The sequence below is a fragment of the Centropristis striata genome, chromosome 20, assembly GCF_030273125.1.
Source record: "Centropristis striata isolate RG_2023a ecotype Rhode Island chromosome 20, C.striata_1.0, whole genome shotgun sequence".
Classification (NCBI taxonomy): Eukaryota; Metazoa; Chordata; class Actinopteri; order Perciformes; family Serranidae; genus Centropristis; species Centropristis striata.
Window position 1 is genome coordinate 19,800,176 of NC_081536.1, and position 27,899 is coordinate 19,828,074.

A 27,899-nucleotide genomic window follows, 5' to 3' on the forward strand; every position below is an offset into this window, starting at 1 on the left:
GCCAAACAACAATACTCCAGCCAATTAGCAACTTAGGGTGTTCATGGTTCATACTCATGCACTGAAGACAGGGCATGGATGTATAAAGACAAAGGCAGCAACAGCAAGGGGGAGGATTCATTTGTAAATCAGTATTTGTTTGGGTGTTGAGTTCACATAATTAACAGTCTTTCTCCAACTTTAAAGGATATAAAGAAATGCTCTTTTGTGGAAAACGAAATCCATTCACTCCCTTTTATTTACGTTTCTGGCTCTCACAGGTGTTGCGTCAGAAGCAGGTGGACACTCCTGAGGTCAAACAGGTGTCTGTTCGAAGGTTTGCAACGTTTGACCTTTTCAAAAGGCTTCTGACACAAGACCCTAGTGATACCTCGGATGACCAGTGGGTGGAGTACAGAAGTGTCTACTTTCCTGAGTACAGTGCCTTACTCAGGTACACACTCTTGAATAAATGCACAAAAATATCTAGTTTTATTCTGGTACAGATAAACTTCACATAGGACCATTTCATGACCACAGCACATCAGACTAGTTGGGGGAAATGTCAGTATTGAGTATTCATTAAGTGATAGATCAGTTTTATATGGTGTCATGCTGCTTTTATAATTTAGAGTAAAAGAGCATAGGTGATGATATTACCTATAATTATCTTGAATCTTTTTTGTGAGTGAATCTGTAACAAACCATACTGCATTACATGCTGTTAAGGCATGTTACAGAAAACATGTTGAAGTAAAGTGATTCAAATGTTGTTGAATTTATGATTATATGCTTCTTTCATATCTGAATTTTACTTTTTTAGTTACCACAAAAGCATGCGAGTTCTGCAAAAAAAGTTAGAATATGTTGTATATTTGTAATAGAAAAACATGTTTAAAGTTGAAACCAAAGATAGTTATTGCTTTGCGGAAATATATATACTTTTTATATTGGAATGTAACAAATGCTATTTTTGCCAAACAGTTCTACAACTCATTAATGTCAGCCAAATAAATCCATGTTCACCTTTTGTTACTGTCCCCTTGGAACAATGCCAAGTTTATAATAGTAAGTCAGATTCTTTGTTTCATTGTCTGTAAGAATAAAGCACAATTTGTTATGCTCCCAGACTGCTGATTGATCCTCTATATTTGTGTCTCTCTCAGGGATAACCTGGGACCTGTCAGAGTTAATGAAGTGCTCAAGAGTTTTGACAACACCGGTAATGTCTGTAAGTACATACTTTACCTTACTACTTCAAAGGCATTGTGTTTTTATTTATATGTGTGTATACAACAGTTTGTTTCACCTGAACTACTTCCTGGCTTTTATCCCATCCAATAACACCCACACACACACACACACACACTACAACTTTGGGTTGTTCTCATGCTGTGTGCTGTTAGTGTTTGATTGATGGTTTGATGCTGGTGGTTTGATTCCATCTTTTTGAATGGGGGTATGTCTCTAGTGTGGCTTCTACAGCGATTTATCATGTACACATTCCTCCCAACTACCTTCAGATGTCCTTTAGAAGGAAAGTGGGCTGCAGTCTTCTTATTGCTTCAGTCGACAGTGATGAGTGGTTTGGCAGAAAGGAAAGAGCATGACACAAACAGGGGTTTGCACACGCTCTATGATATAAAGTGGAATAGCATCACCTCACACAACAGCCTTGATTTCACCTTCATTCTGTCAAGGTTTTGTGAGGCATTTAGCTTGACTGAGTTGAGTCTGGTTGAGTTTAATTCAGTTTTACTGTTTTTTTTTCTTCCATTATTGCTTGTCTTTTCAACCAAACATGCATGACTGCTGCTTGAATGAGTGTAACCAGCTATGTCAGCTGCACATACACTCTGTGTGTGGTGCAGTCCAAGACAAATTTTCACAAAGAAATCGAAGATTTGAACATGCTATTACCATTAAATTTAATATATGCAGTCTTGCAAATAATTCATAGCTCCACGTACACTCCGTATAAAATTTGTCTTTGACTGCATCTCAACAGTGTAAAATATTGCAACAATGACAAGCATCATTGGAAACCACAACAACATCCAGTATGTGATAGCACTAGGGCAGGGCGATTGATTGAATATTATTTTAAAATTAAGATGTTGACTTTCAACAATTATGAAAACAAGATAATCAAGATAATATTATTAATGTGCTTCCTTTCTTTCCAGCGATGCACTTATGGGTTCCTAACTGGGATAGGTTGAACATAGTTCAACAAAATGTTGTATATCTATTTTTAAATGAATGGTTGTTTTCAGTAGGTTGTGGAAGTTAAACATAATATAACATGTTATGTTATAACATAATTGGTCTTATTTATCTTGATCAAATGAATTGTTATTTTTGGTTTCATGTTACTTATTGTGTATTTTAAATGTAAATATTAATTTATTATATTAGTCATTTGATTTATTTATCAACTATTTCAAATAATTTAAAATTTGTTTTTCAGTTTAATTATACTGTTAAAGAGACATGTTTTGATTCTGAAAATGCATGATTCAGTCAGTGAGTAATCATGTTAAATCATCATAAAAATGGGTTCATCATTTGATTTATTTATCAACTATTTCAAATAATTTGAAATTTGTTTTTCAGTTTAATTATACTGTTAAAGAGACATGTTTTGATTCTGAAAATGCATGATTCAGTCAGTGAGTAATCATGTTAAATCATCATAAAAAATGGGTTCATCAGCTTCACACACCAGCTCCACTGACACAATACTTAGAAGTGACCCCTTTCAAGTCATTATATACCTCTTTCATTGTAGGTCCAGCATACAGGCATGTGATGGGTTATGACAAAGGTCACAGGTTAGCGTTAACCAGCCAGATGGCTCCACAGGAGTCAGGGTCAGAGGTGAAGGTCATGGCTAGGGGCTACTTCATTGCACACAGGGATCAGACTATATACGTCATGACAGATCTCAGTGGCAGCTCTCATTCCAACCTGCTAGAATGGTTAATTCCTTTTCTCTACGAGTAGACAATAGGATCAATACTTTTTTCTTTGGGGAGTGATAATGAAGAGGTCATCATGTTTTTGCCTTGTGGCACTCCAGCAGCTTCTACTGTGAGGTTTGTGATTTTCAGAACGCGTGTTCTTTCCACAGACCTTTCTGTCATTTCTCTTCCCTCACACCAGACATCTCCTTACAGTATACCCCCTCATCCCTCTTTCTCAATCTACCTCTATTACCATTTTTCCCTTTTCTTCCTTTCACCTCCTCCATCCCTCTCTCCTCTCAGCTGGAGTCGTGCTTGGCCAGATGGGTAACTGAGTTCCTGACTTGGCTGGTGGATTAGCACAGCCGGAGATGAGAGCATAAAGGTGGGGAGAAGAGAAAGGGGGGAGAAGGGGAGATGGTGGGTGGGCATGCCAGAGGTGGAGTGTGTGTATGTGTGTGTGTGTGTGTGTGTGTGTGTGTGTGTAAGGAGTGGAGAGCCACTAGCAACGGGACCTCTTTCCTCAAACAATGAGCCAGCCATCTCCCTCCTGTTCTCCATCCATGTTTGGGACTAGTAATGCGTGAGATCAATTAGGATTGGTTGAGAGGAGGCTCTGAAAGGCCCAGAGGTGACCCTGTCAGAGCTCTGGGGTATATTTTTTGGGATGGGAGAAACCCCTCTAAATACACAAACACACGCACACACACTAAAACACACGCTCACACCTACTAATGTGTGCTCCTCTCAAAGATTTACAGCCACACACTTATGCTCTTGCAAAAAATCCACACCGTCTCTAATGAACACATATTCACTTTGCCCACCATCACACCCTCACCCACCTTTCCTGCTATCTTGATAATCCCCCACCCCTGAGGTGTGGACAAGCCCAAATCCTAGGGGTCCTTGTCCTCCTGAATAGCAGGCTAAAAAGCCTGGCCGGATTAGCCCACTGCGTCCAAAATGTGTGGACTCAGCTTAAAATTGCTACCCCCCTCTCAGCATGACTCTCTCTGCCGGCCATTGTGTTTGTCCCACCACTGTGCACGTATGTGAACAATATGTTGTTTCTTAAGGTGACGATAAGCTGGAGTCAATGGTTTCATTTCAAAACCAGATGAGCAGGAAAGGAGTCTCAATGAAGATGTTTTAGGGAATAGAGAGTGTAACTTAGGGATGACATCATATCCAGAGAAGACTCCGACAACATACATAGATATCTGGGATATAAGGGCACTTCTGGACAAACCTAATCAGCATTTTATTTCTTTTTAAGAAATAAACAAGGGTTGTTATATAATGGAGAACACTGGCATCATTTACAGCCCATTGCATGTTGTGTATATCAGTAGGCGCTGTAGCACAGGGCATGCACTTGTTTAGAAAAACCTAATTGGTCACAATTAAGTATAAATACAAGTATTATACCATAAAAAGTAAAACTGACGAACCCAAGTGAAGGTTCTAATGATTTGAGTGACAAGTTTGTCTAAATTATCCTCTATTTGGTCAGGTTTGCTCTGGTCTGTATGACAGTGTGTCTTAATATTATCTCTGATGACATGGTATGCCAATATCACAGTGGTGTATATATTCTAGAAAATCACTAGTGTATATATAAAATGCTATTAATGAAAATGAAAATTTCTGGAATATTTTATTAGATATTTTAATGATTACATCATTATTTGTATTCTTAACTCACCCCTATTAATCTAGCACTTTAAAAACAACACACTAAACTAAAAATGACAACAGTAAAGCAAAAAAAAAGAGAGATAATAAAGATATAAAAGTCAGTAGAATATAATAAAATAAACGCAAACACCAGGGATAAAAATAAGAATTAAACCAGTGATTAAATTTGAAAAACTAAAGTTAGATAATTTCTCAAAATGAAAAGATAGATCTTACTTCATTTAAAAATACATAGATCTTGCCATATATATAGAAATTCAGAGGCAGTGAGTTCCACAATTTAGGCGCATTGAGGTAGTCTCATATAGGACACATAGGAACCATTTAAAAAGACTTAAGTGATTTGGCAAGTTTTCTTCCCATATGTTTTGGATTGGGTCTCACACCTCTGAAGATCTTTACCTGGGGGTACCTGGGTCTTAATAGAGGGCACATGCATCAGCCAGGTGGCAGGTGACTTAAGTGTTATAGATACTTACCTGCGTCTGCACTTGATGAGGTATCCAAGAACAAACCACCCCCTCTGGTGGTCATGGAAAAGTCATTGGACTGCAATTGCATTTGTTACTCGTTATATGTAGTCAATGAATAATTGGGCCTATTTCAGCCTGGTCGTGATCACTTTGAACTGTTTGAACTCTGAACTTCCGACCTTCCTTATTCTTTAGCTGACAGCGGGGCTTGTAATTGTAAGAGAGCTTTGTACAGGCGTTGTTTGGGGTTTTAGGGGTGCTTGTTTCCTGCTAGGGATCAGGATTTTAGGACACAATACAGGCCCTTGGGGTTGGGTGACTAAGAATGCATCAGAAGGTGTGTGTGTGTGTGTGTGTGTGTGTGTGTGTGTGTGTGTGTGTGTGTGTGTGTGTGTGTGTGTGTGTGTGTGTGTGTGTGTGTGTGTGTGTGTGTGTGTGTGTGTGTGTGTGTGTGTGTGTGTGTGTGTGTGTGTGTGTGTGTGTGTGTGTGTGTGTGTGTGTGTGTGTGTGTGTGTGTGTGTGTGTGTGTGTGTGTGTGTGTGTGTGTGTGTGTGTGTGTGTGTGTGTGTGTGTGTGTGTGTGTGTGTGTGTGTGTGTGTGTGTGTGTGTGTGTGTGTGTGTGTGTGTGTGTGTGGGTTTAGGAAGAGCTTGTTGACATTGCAGGGCTTTTGGTAAGGGGGCTTGTTGGGCTGTGGGGTTACTTGTTGGGTTCATTTTGCAGGCAAAGGTCACAGTAACACACATACACACTTACACACAGGAATAAATTATCTGTGCTGTGTGTTTCAGTGTTTGGAATCCTCCACTGGAAGTCGTAGATGCAGCTGAGCTCATTTAGACCAATGCTTTCCCATTTCCTGCATCAGTGTGTGTGCATCTTTGTGTGTGTAATCAAGAGCCAAGCATCCTAATGAAGCCTAATAGAGCCTTCTTCGCTACAGCTGTCATTGTCTGAATGGCTACTAGCCTTTCAGCCTCTCAGTCATCCCTATTATCTCCCACAGACTTCACCTATCACCCCCACTGGTAAATACTATAAGCCCTGAATGTTTGAGTGTTGTGAGGGAGAGCTGTGGGGAGGGGGGGCTGGTTAGCTGGTCACTTCTGTGTGTATATGTGGTGTTTTCTTTGCTATGGGACTGTTCGTGACAGGAAGATGTTTGTAAAGAGGAGACAAGATAAATGTCATGGCAGCCTTGTGTTCTTGTCTCATGTCTCCTGTTGCAGTTTTGGACAGTTGTGTGTTTTCTGTGGATCTGTCACAGTCATGTATGTTTAATGTGTTGCACCAGTGCCTCAGTGTTCTTAGTAGTTGTGTGTGTGCATGCACATGTGTGTGTGTGTGTGTGTGTGTGTGTGTGTGTGTTGTAATAGGTGCCCCCCGTAGCCTCCCCTTGTGCCAAGCCTTTAGCGGAGCCCTGTTTGCATAATTATGCTAATTCATTGTGCCATAGTGCTAATTAGACCTTGTTAGACAATAGAGCTAGACTGGGAGCTGGCAGGCATACACACACATACACAGACACACGCTCACTCAGACTGTTGTGTCAATGACAAGGTTTGTGGTCCCCCTCTGCGCTGTTTATAACATGCTCTCTATAGAAATGGTTCTCTGCTGGTGTGCTCTGGACTGAGCTCAGGTGTCTCTTACGATTTTGATTCAAGCTAATGGAACAAAAATCAATGTGAGGCAAGAATACGCCACAAATGTCCTCACAATCTAATAAAATTGGTCCAAGCGCATATTGTTGCACACTCTCTTATTCCTCAGAGCTGTTGTTAATTGCTCCTTTGCCAGCAATTTGTTATAGTTTTCTAAAATCCACTCATGTCAGCATTGTGCATTGTGACAGTAACCGATAATACATGCCTTAGTTTATTTTTGGTAGACCATGTGATTTGTTTATGATTGGGCCCATAACTTGTGCTTAAAGAAAAGAAAAGGTAATTTGTATTATTTTTTTAAAACATACATTCCTTGTACTACTCAAGTCCAGGCAGAAGGAATTTGTTTGTATTTATATTATTTGACTAACATTCAACCTTTGACTCTATTAGAAAAAACAAAGATTTGTAATTTCTTAAAACAAGTTATAAATAACTTGGTATTGGAGTTTTTAAATGTAAAGAAATTCTTCTGCATTGAATTATTCACCACAACTGGGCTTTAGAATATTTTCTCATAGTGCCACACATAGTATCCCACTAACATGCATTTGGCGATATTGGATAGACGGCTTAAAGTGTTGGGAATTAGCTTAACTAGCTACAGGAGTCGGTGTCTAAGATGCATTTATAGATTGGTTTTACACTGAAGCTTTCACAAGGGTTTCTCCTGTCAGCCACTGCTGTTTAACATGTGGTGTGATGGGGAGTAATTAGATCCAAATTCTGTTCAGCATTATCGCTTTTTGAGCTGCACTGTTTTTTTAATGAGACAGGCTACATGTACCACAAAGTGGTAAACGGTGTCAATAAATGTGGCTCACCACAAAGCCTACACAGTTACTGTTTCAGCCTAAATTTTAGTATAATTTTGAATAAATTGTATGGTTTTAAATGAAATGATTGTTGATTAACACATTTCAAATAAGCCAAATGAATCGCAAGCACAATTAAACGCTATTTTGTATGATGTTTGCTACCTTTGTATACTTTTAAGAGTTAATGACAGACTGAAATGCTTCTTGATGGTTGTTGAAAATTGTTTTTAGCCATTGCCACTGTAATTGTTTCCAAGTCAATAATTTAACCGCCAAACACAAAAAGACAGTCACACAGTAAGTGGATCTGGCTTTTAAAGAGTGTGTGCACATGTGCATGCAGTGTGTGTGTCACTTTGTGGTGTAGGCGTGGGGGTTGGAGGTAGTGTAAGCAAGACTTGAGTGGCTTGAGGGCACATTGAAAGAGTTGCCGGTTGACTTAATTGAAAGTAATTGATTTTCGCTTCTGTAGCCTTGTCTCCTCCATCCGTTCACTGGAGGAAACGAGGAGCAGGGACTCGCCTCAAGTACTGTTGGGTGTTGCAAGCTTCTTGACACTCGAGAAAAAAACAGTCGCCACATCAGATCTCAATATAACTTGAAACTAATGTGCAGATGCAGACGCAAATGTCTATATGCATGCACGCACGTGTACGTGCACGCTGAAATGCCCTGCAGTAAGTACACCATTGTGACTTTCAGCACAATGGGGATTGAAGGTGAGCTGCTGGGTGTAACTTTGCTCAGGGAGTCCTCTCCCATTATAGCCAGCAGTTGATTATGTGAATTTGTGCATGACTGAGAGTTAGTGTGTTGGTGTGTGTGTCCAGATGCGTGTGCACTATTACCAGTAAGCGGCAGGGATTAAGTTCAGGAAATGAGTAGAGCGTTAAAGGGTGCTTCCCTGCCCAGTGCTCTTGCATTGTCACCTCTGCTAATACTCAGCTAATTACAAGGACATACTTTAACAGCAAGCTCAGCCCGTAACCCTCATGTCTCTCCACTCAGTTCCCTTCCTTCTTAGGTTGCCCCCTCACCCTAGAATTAGGGGATGAAATGAAAGAGAGAAAGAAAAAAAGAAATAGTAATAACAGGTCTCTCCCTCCCTAAAAGCTCGCCCTCCCTCTGGACGGATACAATTATTGATTTTTCTCCATTTAAGTCACCCAACCCCATATGTGCCCCTCTTGGCAATGTCCCCCTTGGTGCCAAAGCTCAGCATACACTGGCCCCTCCAGCCATGTAACACACACGCAGACACACAAAGAAAGAGAGAGAGAGAGAGAGAGAGAGAGAGAGAGAGAGAGAGAGAGAGAGAGAGAGAGAGAGAGAGAGAGAGAGAGAGAGAGAGAGAGAGAGAGAGAGAGAGAGAGAGAGAGAGAGAGAGAGAGAGAGAGAGAGAGAGAGAGAGAGAGAGAGAGAGAGAGAGAGAGAGAGAGAGAGAGAGAGAGAGAGAGAGAGAGAGAGAGAGAGAGAGAGAGAATATATCCTATCACTATATCTCATCAAAATAAAACAAAACTTTAGCTTTCATTCGTGCAAAAGGCTTTTTATATACAAGATGTAATGAAAGATAAGCAGGCTGGAAGAAGTGCTCCAGGCATGCTGTGTATAGCTTTCTAGTACAAGCAGGCCCATTTATGTTTTATAAGTTGCTATACCAACTCTAGCTAGGAACCTTTTTTTTTATATTACTATACTTTGAGTTTAGCATTTCCGTCAAAACCCAGCCATAATGATTCATTCAAAGTCATAAAACCCTTAAATATCATTATTTTCTTTCATTACAGCTACCTATATTATTTATTTTTGATTGCAGACTACCAGGTAGCCTCTTTAATAGAATCTTTACAACGTTACCTGTGGTCATGCTGATTAATACCCCCATGGGTGTAAGTGCATAATAGCAGAAGAGTGGCAAACATTTATAGAACTTAAGGTAAAAAAGCTTAATTCACACATTCTTTAAGCTATTTCTATTTAAACCAGATTAAAGCATGTAGAATGCAATATACGTTGAGTGATCTAGCTGAGCTTTTTCATGTTCATACACTGACTGTTCATGCCTACATTTTTTGTCAGTGTGTCTGTGTGAATATTTGTGTGCACCATAAATGTATGCATACACACACATACACACACACACACAATTGTGCTGAGTGTGCTTGCATTAGAGAGCTAAGTGATTAGTTAAGTGATTAGTGCTTGGTAGTTAATTTGGCTCTCCTCCCTCTTGTACCCATCAAGTGTACCATGTGTACTTCCAAAGGCACAAGTGCGCACACGCAAGTGCATGAGTGTGTGTATGTGTGTTTGTGCATGTGTGTGCAAGTCTCTGTGTGAATGTCCCTGATGGTGTTTTAAAACAAATAGATGATTAATGTGATTAGGGCTTCGGTCGGGGAGTGAAGCGGCTATAGTAAATGGCTACATGTTCATATGGGAATAGGCTTTGGCTCCACTCCAAACACTCAGTCTGTGTGGTTGTGTGTGGGTGTGTATTTCCTTGCTTTGCATTGGTTTCACCATTTTTTTTTATCTGATGCAAAGCTATAAAGAATAATTCTTCAGTTTTTATTCTCACATAGACATTTTTTCTTGTCAAGGCAATATCTCAGGAAAAAGTAGATATAGATTTTGGCCATAACTTGAGAATTTATTCACAAATCATGACAAGATTTCACAAACATGTCTAAGGGTTAAGTGATGGCATTTTATTTTCAACAAGTCAAAGGTTAACTTCACTCTGACATCATAATATTCTGCAGAAAAACATTATTTATCTTTAATGCCATAACTCTTGTAAAGCAATTTCCCCTCACAAAATATTTTATGTCTCTATTTTTCTGCCTTTTTTGCTACCAAAATGTTTTCAGGAACCTTAGGAAACTTTTTAAGTGCTCAGACACTTTTTTGTTGTAATTTATTAAAGGAACCCGGTTCTAGGTTTGATCCTGCCTCAAAAAGCATGGAAACTCCTGAGTTACTTCTCGAGGTAATGCCTTTATCTTCTTTTTAATTTACTGTGTCAAATGGGCAGGCAAAATTTTATGAGTCATTGTAAGTATGGAGACGTATCATTAATTATCAATAAATTGATCCTTAGTTCCGGGGACTATTGTCCTCAAAAGCCCCAGCAGTGGGAGATGGAGCAGTCTTCAATCTGTCAACATGTCTTTGCTGAAACTGCTAATGTGTTTGTTATTTAGCTAAGGAGCCATTTACTTGCTTAGTGACTCACTATAGACCTTTAATGCACACACTGCTACAGTACTTGTTCACTCTGTCAGCCTCTCTCTGTCTGGAGATTCCCTAAATAGCCCCACAGGGGCCTTTAACTGACAGTTGGCGTTGCTAACGCTAAAGTAGGTGTTGACGCTAATGGCTGTGCTAAATGCTAATGTGAACTAGCGTAGGCCTCTGAGGGGAAAGTTAACTGATTTTCAAGTGGCCCCCTGAGAGACTGCTCTAATCGCTAACTAGCAGTAGCATCTCTCTGGGGCTTCAGGCTGAAGGGACTAAAGCTGTTGCTACAGTTCTAATATAAACTGCTTTATTGCAGCGTGGCTTTACTCTTTAACTTTAAAATATAAAAAGAAAAAATACTAATTGGTCTATTGTCCGTGTTTGACATTAGCTGGAAAAGTTAGAAGAAGTTATGGATTATATGTTATGGAACACTTATTCATCTAGATTTCCTTTTAGGGTTTTAGCCCTATTTCACATTCCCCATCTCTGCAAACACTCAAAAAAACTCCAGGCCATTACACCAGGCCATTGCGCTACAGATCTTGTTTGCCAGCTAAAATTGAAATGCTCTTTCTGTATCTAGAGACACTTAGTAGTCATAACTGTGAGACCGTGGACTGTTCAGCATTTTATCATACTCAATAATACCTAGCAAATTATGTTTATACTATAAGGTTAATGAAAGTAAGAACTTTTCTGGCCCCAAAGTAATTTTAAAATGATCTAGATGCAATATAATCAACAGCAGAGTCAATTACCATTGTAGATATAACTTGTGCACATATTACATACTTAAGAAATTAATTTTGAGGGGAAAGTAGTGACATTTTTTGTCAACATGTCACTTTGGCTAAAACGTATGGGCTCAATAATGTAGGACAGTGCCACTGTCCTTGGTACTGAAATCACAGCAAGAGAATGCACTTGACTTGAATGACTTGTTTTTTTTTTGGTTTATTCATCCAACCTGAACCCTAAAATACTCCAGTGACTTTAACAACTATTGATCTGCTTCAGAGAGAGAGTCACAACTGATCAGGACTAGATAGAACCGAAGTCCACATGAAAGATAATCCAAATAAAAGCTGTGGTTCACATGTAACAGGCTTCATGTGAAGAGCTTGACTAGAAATTTTACAGTGTGAAAGTGATGCATTACATCAGAAGAAGAAGGACAATGTTAGATTGTTTTGTGTGTCAATCTATTTTTTTGATTAATCGTTTTGTTTGAGAAAATGTCTGCCCAAGAGATAGTTTAAAAAAAAAACAACAAATTTTCTTTTACCAAAACCATAACATATATATCAAGTCTACACTGATATAAAACCGATGTAGCTGAAATTTGTCATTAGAAACTGCAACCTTAGAATGTTTTGATTTAAATTGTAGTAATTGACTAATTATTTTAATTAAAGGAATAACCTCACTAAATAGGCAGGGATTGTAATGAATGCAGATAAATAGAGAAAAATTATGATATACTGTGTGTGTGTGTGTGTGTGTGTGTGTGCGTGTGTGCGTGTGTGTGTGTGTGCGTGCGCGTGCGCGTGCACACATCGATGCCTGGCTATTTGTATTTTGAAGCTACTTGCCAGTTTGGCATCTGTCTTGTCACACCACAGTGTCCTGGTATGTCTTTTTGCCTTTTAAAGAAGCACACTAAACGTACAAACAGATAGATATACACATGTTTTAAACATAGGACTAATAGTTTTATTCAACCTAGTAATTAGCAGCATTTTAAAAGGTATGTACAAGTGACAAATTAAAGGAATAACCTCACTAAATAAGCAGGGATGGTAATGAATGCAGATAAATAGAGAAAATGATGATATACTGTGGTCTTCTCAGACATTAGATACTAATTTAACATCTCTGGGAGATTCTGTGTCAACATGTTAGGCAGTGTTTTCCAACACCACCATTAAAACATAAAATAAGGGATTATCTTTGGTGTTCAACCAGTAGATATTTACAGAATCAATAGCAATGTTTCAATCCCCCTTTTGTATGGACATTTTGAGTATTGCATTAGAAATGCTGAATGGAAACAGCAAAATTCAATAAAATGTCCTCAATTGTGCAAAAAAAGTTTTTTTATTCGCTTGAGTTGGTTTCTGCCTTTGTCGTACAGAGTTGATGAGCTAAACGAGATATGGAAAAGCTTTTGCTGAAAAAGTTCTGACGTAGCAAACATTTCACTCATGTGAAATTACCAAAACCATAACTTATATATCCAGTCTACACTGATATAAAACCGATGAAGCTGAAAGTTGTCATTAGAAACTGCAACCGTAGAATGTTTTGATTTAAATTGTAGTAATCAACTAATTATTTCGGCACTAATTTACAGTATAAAATAAAATAACTCAAGCTAACTTGATTTTTTTGTAGTGTAGGAAGGCGAGAAAGAAGAAATGAAGGAGCAATGACACCCCTTCAAACCCTGTGTTTTAACCTCTTTATCCCCTTATCTCTAAAGATACAGAGCTGCAGGCCTGATAAACCACAAGGCTCTGATGTTGATAGACATAAAAATAATAATTTTTGAAGGCTTATATGCACACACACACAAGAAACGTGTGTGATATGTGTGCGTACATGTAAGTGTGTGTGGGTGTGTCTCAGTAGGGACAGAAGGGATTACAGGAAGATTGGTGTGCAACCAGGTTTCGAGACATATCCCCTCCAAACTCTCTGTGCTGCCCCACTGGGCCTTTCATCGTCTGTGTGTGTGCGTTTGTGCGTGTACGTTTGTGCGTGTGTGTTCAGGGTTGTAACTAGAGAGGGAGGGTTAAGTGTGGGATCACAGATGGAGACATAATTTTTCAGTACCCAACATTGTCCTCCTCCCTTCCTTTATTTCTTTTGCTCCCTCATACAAATCCTCGTACCTATGGTTTGTAGACTTTAGTAACAAACATTGGCCTTACCTCCTTACCTGAACTGTCTTTAAAATAAACCTGAGCATAATGTTTTGATTGATATAGCTGTGTGGAGGTATTCTGTGTGGGAAGAAGCTTCTCAGAGGTTCACCTATGAGACCGTGACACACACATAAACATTTGTCAAATATAAATCTATTGTTGCAAAGCATAAAGTCTTCAGAAAAGGAGTATTTACTACTTTTTGAGAAGGTTGGTTGGTACCTGGATGAAAAGTGTACTTTGGATTCAGGCTTAAATGAATGGTGAGTAGACAGATAAAATAGTTTTTTCTTTTACTATTTTTATAATTGATTGAAAGGCCAACACTTTCCAGAAACAAGTTTATATACCTGGTTGAACTGTACAAAAATGACGAGAAGCTTTTTTTTAAGTAAACAATCCATTTTTGGAGGATTGTTTAAAGGATGTTTTCGCTCCTGAGCAGCAGAGTTGTAGCATGCCACGTCAGTGCTACAGGTTCTAATTTTCTCTTCCTGTGCTGCTGGTAGCATCTTCCCTCCCTGTTTCATTGCTTTCCACCCTTTCTGCTGTGCTTCTTCCCTCCCTCTCTGCCTTCCTCTCTCTCTCTCCACCCACCAGTGATTGCACAATCTTCCCATCAGCACCATAATCATAACAGCCCAGATTCTGTGCCAGTGTGTAACCACTGCCAGTCTGCTAGCACACATACACACACGCATACTGACAAACGCACACACACATGCGCGCACATGTGTCCTGGAGGAGAAATACAGTTGGAGCTTTTATGCTGCTTTCCCAAGTGGCTGTTTTCGAGCGCAGCCACAATGGAGGGCCTAATGTGGATTTGTTTAGAGAGCTGGTTAATTGGAGTGGGATGCTCTAATTGCACCTCTTTCATGGTGTGTGTATGTGTTTGTGGATGTGGAAGTGTGTGTGTGTGTGTGTGTGTGTGTGAGTGTGAGTGTGTGAATGTGAGTGTCACCTGGCCTTTGTTTGGACTGTGTGTGGGAAAACATTTGCTCAGCTATAACTACACTACACAAACACTATAAGCTACATAACACACACATAAGGGGTGTGAAGTGTCTAAGTACAGAGAGCGGGATGGAAACAAATAGAGAGAGAAAGAATACATGAATAGTACGCCTTATAATTGGTATAAGCTACTGTATGTGCAGAGCCCTCTCCTATTTCTGTGAATGCACAACTTGTTTTGCACATGTGTGCATCTGTGGAGTGCTTCCCTCTGTCTCTTTTTACTGGTGTTGTTCCCCAGTTGGGGGTGCTCTAAGTCTTTGCATGATTCCACTGCTGGCTTGTGTGTGTGTGTGTGTGTGTGTGTGTGTGTGTGTGTGTGTGTGTGTGTGTGTGTGTGTGTGTGTGTGTGTGTGTGTGTGTGTGTGTGTGTGCGTGTGTGCGTGTGTGCGTGTGTGCGTGTGTGTGTGTGTGTGCGTGTGTGCGTGTGTGTGTGTGTGTGTGTGTGTGCGTGCGCGTGCACACATCGATGCCTGGCTATTTGTATTTTGAAGCTACTTGCCATTTTGGCATCTGTCTTGTCACACCACAGTGTCATGGTATGTCTTTTTGCCTTTTAAAGAAGCACACTAAACATACAAACAGATAGATATACACATGTTTTAAACATAGGACTAATAGTTTTATTCAACCTAGTAATTAGCAGCATTTTAAAAGGTATGTACAAGTGACAAATTAAAGGAATAACCTCACTAAATAAGCAGGGATGGTAATGAATGCAGATAAATAGAGAAAATGATGATATACTGTGGCCTTCTCAGACATTAGATACTAATTTAACATCTCTGGGAGATTCTGTGTCAACATGTTAGGCAGTGTTTTCCAACACCACCATTAAAACATAAAATGAGGGATTATCTTTGGTGTTCAACCAGTAGATCTTTACAGAATCAATAGCAATGTTTCAATCCCCTTTTTTATGCGCATTTTGAGTATTGCATTAGAAATGCTGAATGGAAACAGCAAAATTCAATAAAATGTCCTCAATTGTGAAAAAAAAAGTTTTTTACTTGCTTGAGTTGGTTTCTGCCTTTGTCGAACAGAGTTGATAAACGAGATATGGAAAAGCTTTTGCTGAAAAAGTTCTGACACAGCAAACATTTCATTCATGTGAATGATCAGCTACTTCCGCCGACGGCATCTTCATTTCTCTTATTTCTTTCAGAAAACATATCTAATCTTTCAGAAAACATATCTAATAGCTGACATGAACAATCTTGCTTAATTTAAGCAAATTACTGTAGAACCTTTTGTTTGTCTCTGACTGAGTTTTCAACCTCTATTCTTCTACTCTGTTTACTGGCAGATCACAGCCATACAAAACTATGATGTAACCTAGTTTATTTGTCCTCAACCAATGGAACCTTAATTCACATTTGTTTTTAAAATGTGCTTCACAATTAAACAGGCTGCTGACAAGGAGCATTGGAACAGTTGTGGAGGCTTTTGGAGGCTAAACATCCTCTTGGTTGCCAATCTCCTAAAACAAAACCAAGTTTGAAAAATGAAACAAGGAGGAAAATGAAGAAAAATAAGATATAAGAAAAAAAAGTTTAAATAAAGTTTTGAAATAAACTGTCTGTTTCTCCCACCTCCCTCTATCTTAATCTGTTCTTTAATTCTCTGTTTTGACCCGCTCTCCCTTCCATCCTCTTCATCTGCATCCATTTGCTTTTCTCTTCGACTTTCCCTCTTTACTTTCTGTGTGTCCAGTTGTCTTTCAGTCTCAGTCCACCATCCACTTATGATGATTGTGTGTGTGTTTGTATATGTGTGGGTACCTCTGTGTGAGTGCAAACACATGGCGTGCCCTAAGTGGGCCATAGGCCTAAAGCTAATCAATGATCGTCATTTAAGCCCATTCTCATCCTGCAAACACACACGCGCACAGACACACACACACCGCAGTGCTTTTCTGATCAATTGAAAATAAGCGTCATTCACTGTTGCCTGTCTGCCAAAGGACAGGGACAGAGGCAGGATGGTCCGTCTCTATTTCTCTTTAGATTTGTCTCCGTGTCTTTGTGTGTTTCTGTGTTTAGTTCTTATTGTTTGGCATTATGAGACAAGAGACCGATCTCTTTTGTTTATGTGTTTGCCTTTCTCTTTGCTTGTGTGTGCTCCTGTGTGTTTGTGCATTCAGGTGCATGCATGTGTTTGCAGGGTCAGTCTAAATGGAGATGTATTATTAGTAACCATTCTAAGTGTGGTCACTGTAGTTCCCTAGCAAGGCAATCAGATCACTTAAGAGGCTCCTTGGTCTATGGTCTATGGCCTCAAGCCTCCTGTCTCTCCTTGTATGTCTCTCTCTCTCTCAATCCTTTAATGCCCCTCTCCAACACACACTAAAACCCCAGCAGCCATGGCCATCACCCCTTATCTCCTCTCTCCTCACCCTGCCTCTCCTCTCTACCACTCCTGCCTCCTGTCCTTTACCTCCATGGGGGGAAAAAGGACAAGGTCATGAAGATAAACATAGAAAAGTGAAAGTGGAAGAGAGAGAGAGAGACAGAGAGAGCTGAAATGAACCATCTCATTTGGACATTAGCCCCTGGGCAGCTGTGGTGAGAGGCTAGCTAGCCTAGCGGATAATGCCCAATTGTGTATAAGACATTATTTAGCTTCAGTTAGCCGGCTGCTTTGACAAGCTATTACTGGAAAGAATGAAGTGCAGGGTAATGCAAGACCCTCTTTGTGTGTGTGTATGACAGGTGGGTAACTGCCCCTGGGACCCAGTGGCATAGACGTTGCTTTACTTACACATTGCTGGTGCACTGGAGTAGTGTGCACACACAGATACAACTAACGCATGTGTGTATTTGTCTTGACAGCATGCTTAGTGGACTGTTTCCATCCATGCATGAACAGTGACGGACAGCATTACCACAGAGAGTCAGCTCTTTGTGCGGCATATAAACCCTGTTCACTTGAGTAGGCGGTTTAGTGAAACATCCCTTAACCCCATTGACACTAAGGAGTTTGATAGTGAAACCCATGAATCTGTTCCCATAGAGGAGCTGCAGCCACACTCACAAATATCATAAATATCAGCTGCCAATATGTAAAGGCAACTAAATATGTATTGTATCTTGAGTTATTTTGTGCCATTCTTAGATTTTGATATGTATTAACACATAATAAACACAACACAAATAATGTTGTGCCATTTGTTTCTTTTAGCCTATCAACACAGCATTGGACAACCTGAGTCAATCCTATCCCACCACCTCTACTGCCTCCAAACACCCATACACAGTTGCTTCCATACTTACTTGCTTATTCAGCTGTTGTGCAAAAAAGTAACTCTAGTCAATTGTACAATATAAACATCCTAGTGACATAATCAAATGCATACAGATGCATCTCAATAAATTATCAAAGAAAAGTTTTTTATGTCAATAATTCAGTTTCAATTCTGTGTCATTAAACATTTTTTAATATTACAGAAGACCAATTTTAAAAAGTATGTTTAATATGGAAATGTTGGCCTCTGAAAAGTATGTCATCTATATGACTCAATACTTGGTTTGGGCTATTTGACTTGAACTACTGAAAATTGACTTTTCCATGATATTATAAGTTATTGAGATTCACCTGTATATTAAACTATATTTTAATGAACATTATAGTGCTGCAAGACATTTCCATTATCTATAATCTCTCAGTTTGTCAATTAACTAAGTAATCTTTTAGTTTGTAAAATGCCAGAAAATAGTCAAATCTTTTCCTGAGCCCAAGTTAAGGTTTTCAAGTATTAACACCAACGGTCAAAAAAATCCGATATTCAATGTACAATTAAATAAACCACAAGTGGCATCAAATCTTCTTTTTAGAGAGGCTGAATGTCATCAGACATTTCAGCATTAATTACAGATATTTTGTACAAATATTGTTTTTAACATATAAACTAAGTTGATTGTTGTTAAGATAATGCTTTCAGAAAATTAGTTGAAAAGCAAAAGTTATGTAGCAGGTTTACTAATAAACATATTGTCTTTACACTTTAGATAATATTACTGTATCATGTAGGTGTGATGACTGCAGTAATGTGAAGCAGGGCTCCATTATGTTTCAGCTATCATCAGAAATTGCAGATGTTTTAACCACTGTTCCTCTGCCTCTTCTTCTTTTACTCTCAGATACATGCATTTTTTTTTCTCACAATATCTACCATAACACCCATGAGTGTCTCCAACTCCTGACCACTCAGAGGATCAAAACAACTATTATGCTGTTATGAATGTTGTACTTACTGTACGTTTTTCTTGGTGCTGATGTGACCCAGATGCCTTAACAGCCTGATCCACACACCCATTGCTGCATTGCTGTTTGAAAGGAAGCTAGAGTTATCGTTTTGGTTTAATCATCTGTTCTCCAAAGTGTTCACTCTCCGTGAATCTGTAAATGTTCTTTAGTTGTTTATAATGGCACAAAGTAACTCACACTGCTGGAAACCACTATAGAAAGCTGTTACTGTTACTGTGTTAAATATACAGCCTTGTAGTAATATATATATATATATATATATGTTTCTAGGGCTGCAACGAACACTTCTTTTGGATTTTGTGGATTAATCTGTTAATTATTTTTTTGATTAATTCATTATTTTTTTATTCATTCAATCCTTGTTTGGCTTATCAAATGTCAGAAAATTATTATTATTTTTTAAATGTTGAGTGATTTCCAGAGCCAACGATGATGTCTTTAAATGTCCTGTTTTGTCCACAATTCAAAACTATTAAGTTTACTGTCATAGACACGTAAAGAAACCTGAAAATATTCCCATTTAAAAAGCTGGAAAGTACAAATTTTGACTTTTTGATTCGACATTTGATTATCAAAATAGTTTAAATTAATTCAGTAATTGAAACCCAATCAATTTATCTTTGAAGCTTGAGAAATTTTCATATGGATTTTAAGTTATTTGAACAAAAACCTCAATAACGACACAAAAAGTCAGGTAGTAATGATGATCATGTCTTTGGTACATGCAGAGTAAAGTAAAAGCTGAATGGATTTGGAGAGAAGAAGAGAGAGGAGAGAGGCGAGGACAGAGAAGAGGAGAATGTCTGATAGAGATATATCATTACACTGTTATATGTGTAATCTATTGTGCTGCCATTGAACAGCAGCAGCATGGGTTTGGCAGGAGGCCATGCACACACACACACACACACACACACACACACACACACACACACACACACACACACACACATACACACACACGCACGCTGTGCTTCCAGTGGGGCAGTAATAGAGGGTGTGAGTGTATTAGTCGCTACAGTCCAAGTGTTAAGTGCTGGCCTGGTGTGTGTGAGATCGATGACAGCCGGGCGGCCCCTCATCCACACACACGCACACACATAGACACACACAGAGCTGTGACACATAGCCTGGGGTCAGGGGTCATACACAAACATCTATGTCTCTCAAACACACACAGACATCACTCTCTCTACTATACGTATGTATCAAAACCACTCTGTATCTATTTTACACACACACACACACACACACACACACACACACACACACACACTCGGCCATACATATACCCATCCTGTCCTGTGACCGTAGGGAGGGGCCTGCTGTCAAGCACCGGTGGTCCATCGATACTCGGGCAGAGCACTAATGCCTGCTGTCTGCTGATGGACGCTGGCCTGCCTCCAGGGACCATTATACTCACTGGGACGCAGACAGACTCACACATACACAAACACACAGTGCACTAACATAGAGCACATAAACAAACCTTAGTACTTGCACACACAGTATATTGTAGTTGCAGGCTCGAACACCAAAAATACATGAACGTTAAGTAGATGAATGCATACACATTCAGATTACTGCACATCTTCAGTGCAGAACTCACAGTAGTGTTGGATTCAGGTTGGACATCCTGTACATAGACGCAACTTTAACAGCAGTACTCATGTTATGGCAGCTCTCTAACCAAATAATGCGAGGAAGAAAGGAGAAAAGGAAATAATGATAAATATCCAGGATTCTTAACAGCAGTTGACTATAGAGCCACATGAGCTGGACTCAAGTCAGAAATTTGATGACTTTAGACTTCACAAAAATGACCTGCAACTCCACTTGAACACTAATGACTTGTGACTTCTTTTGGACTTTAGCCTTTTGCCTTGATACCTTCCCCCAGGCACAAAGATTTTAAAGTTTGCCACAAATTAACTATTTTTTCTTCATTACCTAAATCAGCAAATTTATCGCTATTTATTTGCCAGCAAGTGGACACTTGCCAAAATCCCCAGATCCACTTTGTTTGAACCAATCTCACAGCATCCAATCAAGTTGCAGGAGAGAACAATAAATATAATGATGATTATTTTTATGTTTGTATGATTACTCTGTTGTTCAAACAACATTGTAATTGGTGAAATGTGCACTCTGACTTTGTTAGGGCTCAAAACCTAAAGTTTAGGACTTAGGATGGGCAGATCTTGACTTGAGAATGACTTGAGATATGAGTGCAAGGACTTGAGATTTGTCACTTGCACAACAATTACTTGACCTCTGATGCATTATCAGTTTGGGGGGTATTAACCCTCAGTATTGACAAAAAAGGAGAATAAAAGATGCAGCACCATGCAAAAGTCTTTGTCACCTGTTACTCTGAAGTAAACAGAGAGAAACATAAATCATATATAAAAGTTAAATAAGCTGTTAAAGCTACTCGTTACAATATGACATGTCACTAAGATGGATGACTTTCAGCTTCTTGGGTTACACAATCCTACAAAAAAAACGATTTTTTGACTTTGCGACACTCCATGTCATCCGCTGCAGTGCATTGCTGCTGTAGTATTTTATGATGCAATCCCACACATTCCTCTCCTCTTCTGTCCTGAGCCAGACTGTCGGGTCATTAGGTCATCAGCGTTCACATGGCTAAAATCACCAGAGTGCAGCAGGATCAAGTGCTATGTTCTGATCCTTTGCCTTGCTATCCATCCAACTGCAATCCAGACACCATTAGTGCTTACTCTTCTCTATTTTACTGTGCCTCTTTTGTCCTTTTCTCCATTCCCTTTTTCTTAGCACCAGACCCCTCGTTTTTGCAGCTCCCTCAAATCCATGCAATTGAACACACTCTCACAGATCTGTATTACTCACAGAGTGTCGGACTCAGCTCCTCTTTAAGTGAATTAGCTTAACAACAGATGTGTTGAGGAGAGTAGGATGATAGAGCAGATATCTAGGAGACCCTACAGTGGGTGAAGTGAAGTTGGTTCATGTGTCAGAAGTCTTCAGGTGTTGTACCTTTAGCTGGTTACTATCACTTGTAGACCCAGCTTGCAACAGTCCTCACTGGAAATACTCCAAAATGTCAAACCTGTGGATAAAACTTTACTGTTTGTCACTAGTCTTACAGGTATTTACAGCAGAAGTCACACTATATCAAGCTGTTTAGAAGGATACATTTAATTTTTCAATGATTTACTGATGATTATGCATCATAAACTAGAGAAAAAAAAAGGAAGTGTTGTCTTGTGGAGCTTGTGTATGTATACCTCAGTGTGTGTGCGTGTTCGTGTGTGTAAAAAGCTTACTATAAGACCAGCCCAACTGCAGTTGCCTGATTAACACATTGAATGAAAGTGCTATAAGGAAATGTAACAGCAGGTCTTTGTACATGTTAAATTGTTTGGATTGGAAGGGCATTGATCTCCTTGCTTGGCTGCATGCTCTCATTACCAATAGATTTTTTTCACATTTAGTAATATTACATTATTCCTGACTGAGAGGGCTGCTTTTATGTAAGCCATTATACTTTATACCTCTGTGTCCGTGGCTATCCCAGCTATCAGCAACAGCAAAAATGAGAACTCAATCCTGGTGTTGTTCCAGTATTAATATCTGTACTTTGTGAATTCCTCATTAGACCTGCTAATTACTACATAACACTGTAAGTCTTTGTTTTATTGGCTTGGCAAAATAAAAAGACGTCCAGATGGCTCAGAGAAACCCCAGTCCCATAATATAATAACATGAGGGAGAAAGGGGAACAAGTTCCAGTAAAGCTCTTGATGGTGTTTGGAGTAAGTCCATATTAGATGAAAAGAATAATTAGAGTTGATAATTTATGTCAGAGTTGGAAGTTGACATCTTAAGCCTGTGTGCATACATCTAGTGTGGAGGCCATTCTTTCTTTTTAGTCTTTCTCTGTGTCTTTCTGTGTTTATTGAAACACAAAAATGGCTCATTAAGCCCCGCTGTGGACAACAAGCAAGAGCAGAGTTTTAGAGGAGACAGGAAGAGGGAGGAGAGGAGTGAGCAACACAGAGAGAAGACATGAAAACAAAGTGAAACATGATGAGCGAGAAAACAGTGAAAGGACACCTTGAGAAGAAGAGAAAAGAGGAAGATGGGTCCTGACAGGAGAAGGGGGCTGTCTACAGATGTGCCTGCAACAAATCCAGGCGCCTGTGGGCATCATCACAGTACAGACACACACACACACACACATACACAAACATCAACACATAGATGCACAATGATAACCCATCAGCACTGGCCAAGTGTTGTTTAATCCAACCTGACTTGCACTCGACAGAAAAAGCAAATTCACTTCCACTCACAGTCTGGAAAACGGAGCGCTCTTCACATAAATGGCAGCGCTCTGAATTACCCCGTTTATGTGTGTGTGTGGGTGTGTGTGTCTGTGTGTGTGTGTGCCCGCTGGCATGCACACGTGCACACACTCCACAGCTCATGTTTTTATTTTTGTGATGATATTTTCAGTGTGTTTGTGCGTGTGTGTTTACATGTATTGGTGGTGACAACCTCTTCAGCAGTACCCCCTTCATTGTGTGACAGGCAGATAGCTAGGCTGCTCTGCTCCCTATTGTTAGGGGGCTGTCATCAAACCCTGCTTGTACCGCCAGTTATACTGCCTGTGTCTGTGTGTATGGGTGTGTGGGAGACGGAGAGTTTGCACTTTGTTGCGCTTCTACATCTTCATGTGTGCTAATGCATTCACCTGAGCATGTTTTTCTGTTTGTGTGCTAATGAGTATGCTTGTTTTTGTTTGTGCATATGAGCGTATGTGCATAGGTGAGTGTGTGTTTGATTTGTTTATCTGTGCCACAATGAGAGAGAGAAGAGAAGATGAGGGCTGACAATCCATTGTTTGACAGACTGATAGTTTGGCTGGAGCGCTCTACTGTACTCCCCTCTCCTCTCCATTGTTATGTGACTTGTCATTAAGCCCTTGTTGCCCAGTCAAAATGGGCCGGAGTGCTTGTTAGCCACAGCACTGTCATTTGTGGAGAGGAGTAGGTGAGCCCAGCACAAACACACACACACACACACACACACACACACACACACACACCGATACAAGAGGGCAGCTTCACAAAGTGGATACCGCAGATGTGAAAAATAATTTTTGCTCAGTATCTATGGTGCTTGATGTATTATTACCATTCTCATATAATACTGTTAAAAAAGACACAAGCTGTGCTGATGAAATTAGGAGCCCTGCAGTGTTGAAAGAGCTAAGGAGAAAATTCCCTACAGTTTTAGAAGAATAACCAAGCTCTGGAAATACAATGGTATTTACCTAAGAGGTGAAAATTAAAGGAAGGGAAAACCACTTCCAGTGTATTTTCTTCTTTTCAGAAATCATGAAAGGATAACTCCGTCAGCAGACTTAATGCTTCTCTCCTGGTCTTGTTAAGTTATTAAATAGTTTTTAATCTTTTGTTTGTGTAAGTTATGCAGTGTGGAGCAAGAGATTTTCTTGAGGATTCTCTAGAAAGAGGAAATGTGAGGGGAGACACCACAGGGGAACAGGGTGAAAAGAATAAATAGATCACCATGAAACTTCTCCAGTTTTATATTCTTTAATTTATTTTTAAATATGAAAATAAGGCATGCAAATATGCATATATAATGTTAACTTTTGGTTTATTTAGGAGAAATATACTGACACAAATGAAAGGAGTCTAGTTGAGTAAACATCTAAATATGTATATCAAAAGACAACATGTTATGGAAGTAAAATTACCCAAAATCTTAAAATTGAGCAATGCACTAAAACACAATTGATTTGCCTGTCTCAAAAACAGACATTTCTGTTTTGTACAAAAATTTTGTATTAGTTTTTATTAAACATTAAGGATGTTTGTATTGATTAGTTGTATGTAAATATTACTATGGGATATAGTTATTAAAATATCAGGGACACTTCGACCCTCTCTGTGGAGGAGCTGGGAACTAACCTTCCGAAACATTCAGGACATCTTAAAATCTTATGATGCTGATCACTTGCACTACTGCACCAGCCAGAAGGACAGAGACAGAGATGGATCCAACCACACAGACAGACAGACATGCCGCTATCCCTCTCTGGTCAATTTCCTGTGTCAGGAGGGGACGAGAACAAACAATGACGTCACGTCCTGCTGAGGACAATCACACAGGAACGGGCCAGGAGCCTCCAGAAGTGCTGTCATCGCCATAACAAGCCGGACCACAGCCAAGAACACACACAAAAACACACACAAACACACACACAACGGCACTATTGTTAGCTCCCAACTGTTCGGCTCGGTTTATTGACATAATTTTGAAGCATTGTACATTTCTGTCTGTCTGTGCGTCTTTTTCCTGATCTCACTTTTCTTCATGCTTTTCTATCTCCCTCTTATTTAGTCAGTTTCAAAGTTGTTTGTTTCTCTTTAAGCTGCAAACACATTGCAGTTGCTCCTCCTTCAGCTTCATGCTGCATGTTATGTGCTATCAGTCTTTACACAGCTTAATCTTCATCAACAAAACAATCTCAAACTGCTGGAATACACTTTGACATCTTAAAAATGTAGTAAAATATTAGTCTGTGGGGTCTCACATGAGTCTTACTATGATGTAATTGCTGCAACCCCAGTTTCTGTCTACCTCTTTACCTTTTATTTCTTGTCTCTATCATTGACTAATACTGACAAAAGTGGAAAAAAATAATTAAAAAGACAAAAACTAAACCTTTAAGACCTGTTGAATATTGTTAAAAATCTGACATGAATGCACGATCACTGTCTCTGATCAGTTCACTTTTTTGTATTATAACACCTAAAAAATCCCTGTTCAATGAATGATTTAATACATTTATGCAGCCTTTAAATTTGAACAATTTCCACCCTTGTTTTTGCATGAAAGGTCAGAGGGTCACTATTGAAAACAAAACACCCATGAAAAGACATGGATGATAGAATGACATTTAACAAGATGCATCGCTGTGAAATGGTATGCTTCATCATGCATCTTAAAAACAAAGCTAAGCCCTTATATGGAAATAATAAAGAAAGCCTTTCCACAGTGCTGCTCCCGTGACCTGCAGTACCTCCTCTGGCCTGAAGGTGGGAGCAGTGGCTGCAGTTTGACAGCTCTGTCATAGTAGAGGAAGACCTACAGTGCTGAACACACACAGCAGCTTATAAACAACTGTATAGTTTTTTGATGTGTAAACAACAAAATACTATGGGAGGAAACAATTACAAAGTGTAAGAATCTTCTTGAAATAGTTATTATATTATATAGTAATTATAAGTTATTATATAGTAATTATATATTTCTGTATTTATTTCCTTACCAGTGTGTTTTAACTCATCTGTGGTTGATGTTTAATAGAGTGTAGTTATGTTTTTGAACTAACTTATTCAACACCTAAGGGTCTATCCTACACTGTTTTCCAAGAGTGACTGATTGGGGAAAAAAAATGGTACGATGCACAGTTGATTACACATTGTCACTCTCTGCTTATTTGCCTTGATGTGTGCTCTTAATTGATTGACCCGTTGTTATGGATCGCCTTGTGGTCGGCACAAGTCAATACTGCCAGGTCTCAGTTTTCCTGGGTAAGAGGGGAGAGAAGGAGAATGGGGGAGAAAGAGAGAAAGGTAGAGAGAGTGAGAGAGAAAGAAAGAGGGGGAAGGTATTGATTAGTTGCTGTGTGCATTGAATTCCAAGTTTACCTGACCTTCCAAACTGCTGCCATCATCACTGTAGTACACCACTGATGTCCATTTCTCTCTCGCTTTCTTCCTGCTTTCCTCACTTCACTGTCCTCTTGTCTTAGCCCCCATGTGGATTTGTGTGTGTGTGTGTGTGTGTGTGTGTGTGTGTGTGCGTGCATGCGTGCATGTCTGTGTGCATGCTTGAGCTGCAGATAAAGCCTAAACTTAGCTGTTTTGATTGTTCACTGAGAGTGCCCGCAGCACAAGGCCCCTTGGCTGAGGAACACACACACACACACACACACACACGCACACACACTTCCTCACATTGAGCCCCTTTCCAGTCACTCCGCTCTCCTTCTTCCCTCCTTTTTTTTATTAAGTGGTGTTGGCAACAGCAATGAAAATTATTTTAATTACTAGTCAGAATAACTTTCTGTCTCTGGGATGAAGCCGGCTACTTGTTAACACCAAAAAAAGCTTCCTGTCCTAATGTCTCACCACCACTAATACATGTTTACACGTCTTGTTTTTGGGACTAAATTAGCTTTAGGGCTAACTATGAGGTTGTTTTATGGAAGGTGACTCGGAAAAAAAATCATTAGCTGGAGATTAACTGTATCAGCGCTGTCCTCAACTAAAGACATTTGTCGTCAAGTTTTTTCTAGAGTTTCTTTGACTCATTCATGAGATAAACAATTATTACTTGAGTAATAATAATATTTTTTTTGTAAATGGATGGAGCCGTGTGTCTTGTGATATAGTAGTTATGAAAGTTAAAAGAATATTTATGAAATTTATTGTGATGTCAAAGATGTGAGTTTCCACATCTGTGAAGTTTTTTTCTGAGATGACCCTGAGGACAGACTAGTTGACTAAATAAGAGGTGGGAGCAGTAAGATGTAGTCCAAATGTTAATTTAGTTTTTATTACTGTTGTATTACTGTTCCATGACAAACATCCGACTCATCTCACATGGGATTACAAAACATATCTTCTGGTAATAAACACACAAAATTCAGTAGTAAGTAAATAAAACAAATGACCGCCTTATAAAGTACTACTATGTGCTTGAACTGTACACAAAAGATAACTGCTCTAAAAAGTACAATTTATCCTGACAAAG

The 27,899-nt window shown here is 39.3% G+C and overlaps 1 protein-coding gene across 1 annotated transcript in view; it reads left to right on the top strand.

Annotated features, from left to right (window-relative positions):
- Positions 1-27,899, top strand: part of camkmt (calmodulin-lysine N-methyltransferase) — a 115,104-nt gene that overhangs the window by 1,790 nt on the left and 85,415 nt on the right. Inside the window, exons 3-4 of the mRNA XM_059359040.1 lie at positions 261-433; positions 1,146-1,210. Of these exons, the coding sequence (XP_059215023.1) occupies positions 261-433; positions 1,146-1,210 (238 nt within the window). The remainder of the gene's footprint in view (positions 1-260; positions 434-1,145; positions 1,211-27,899) is intronic.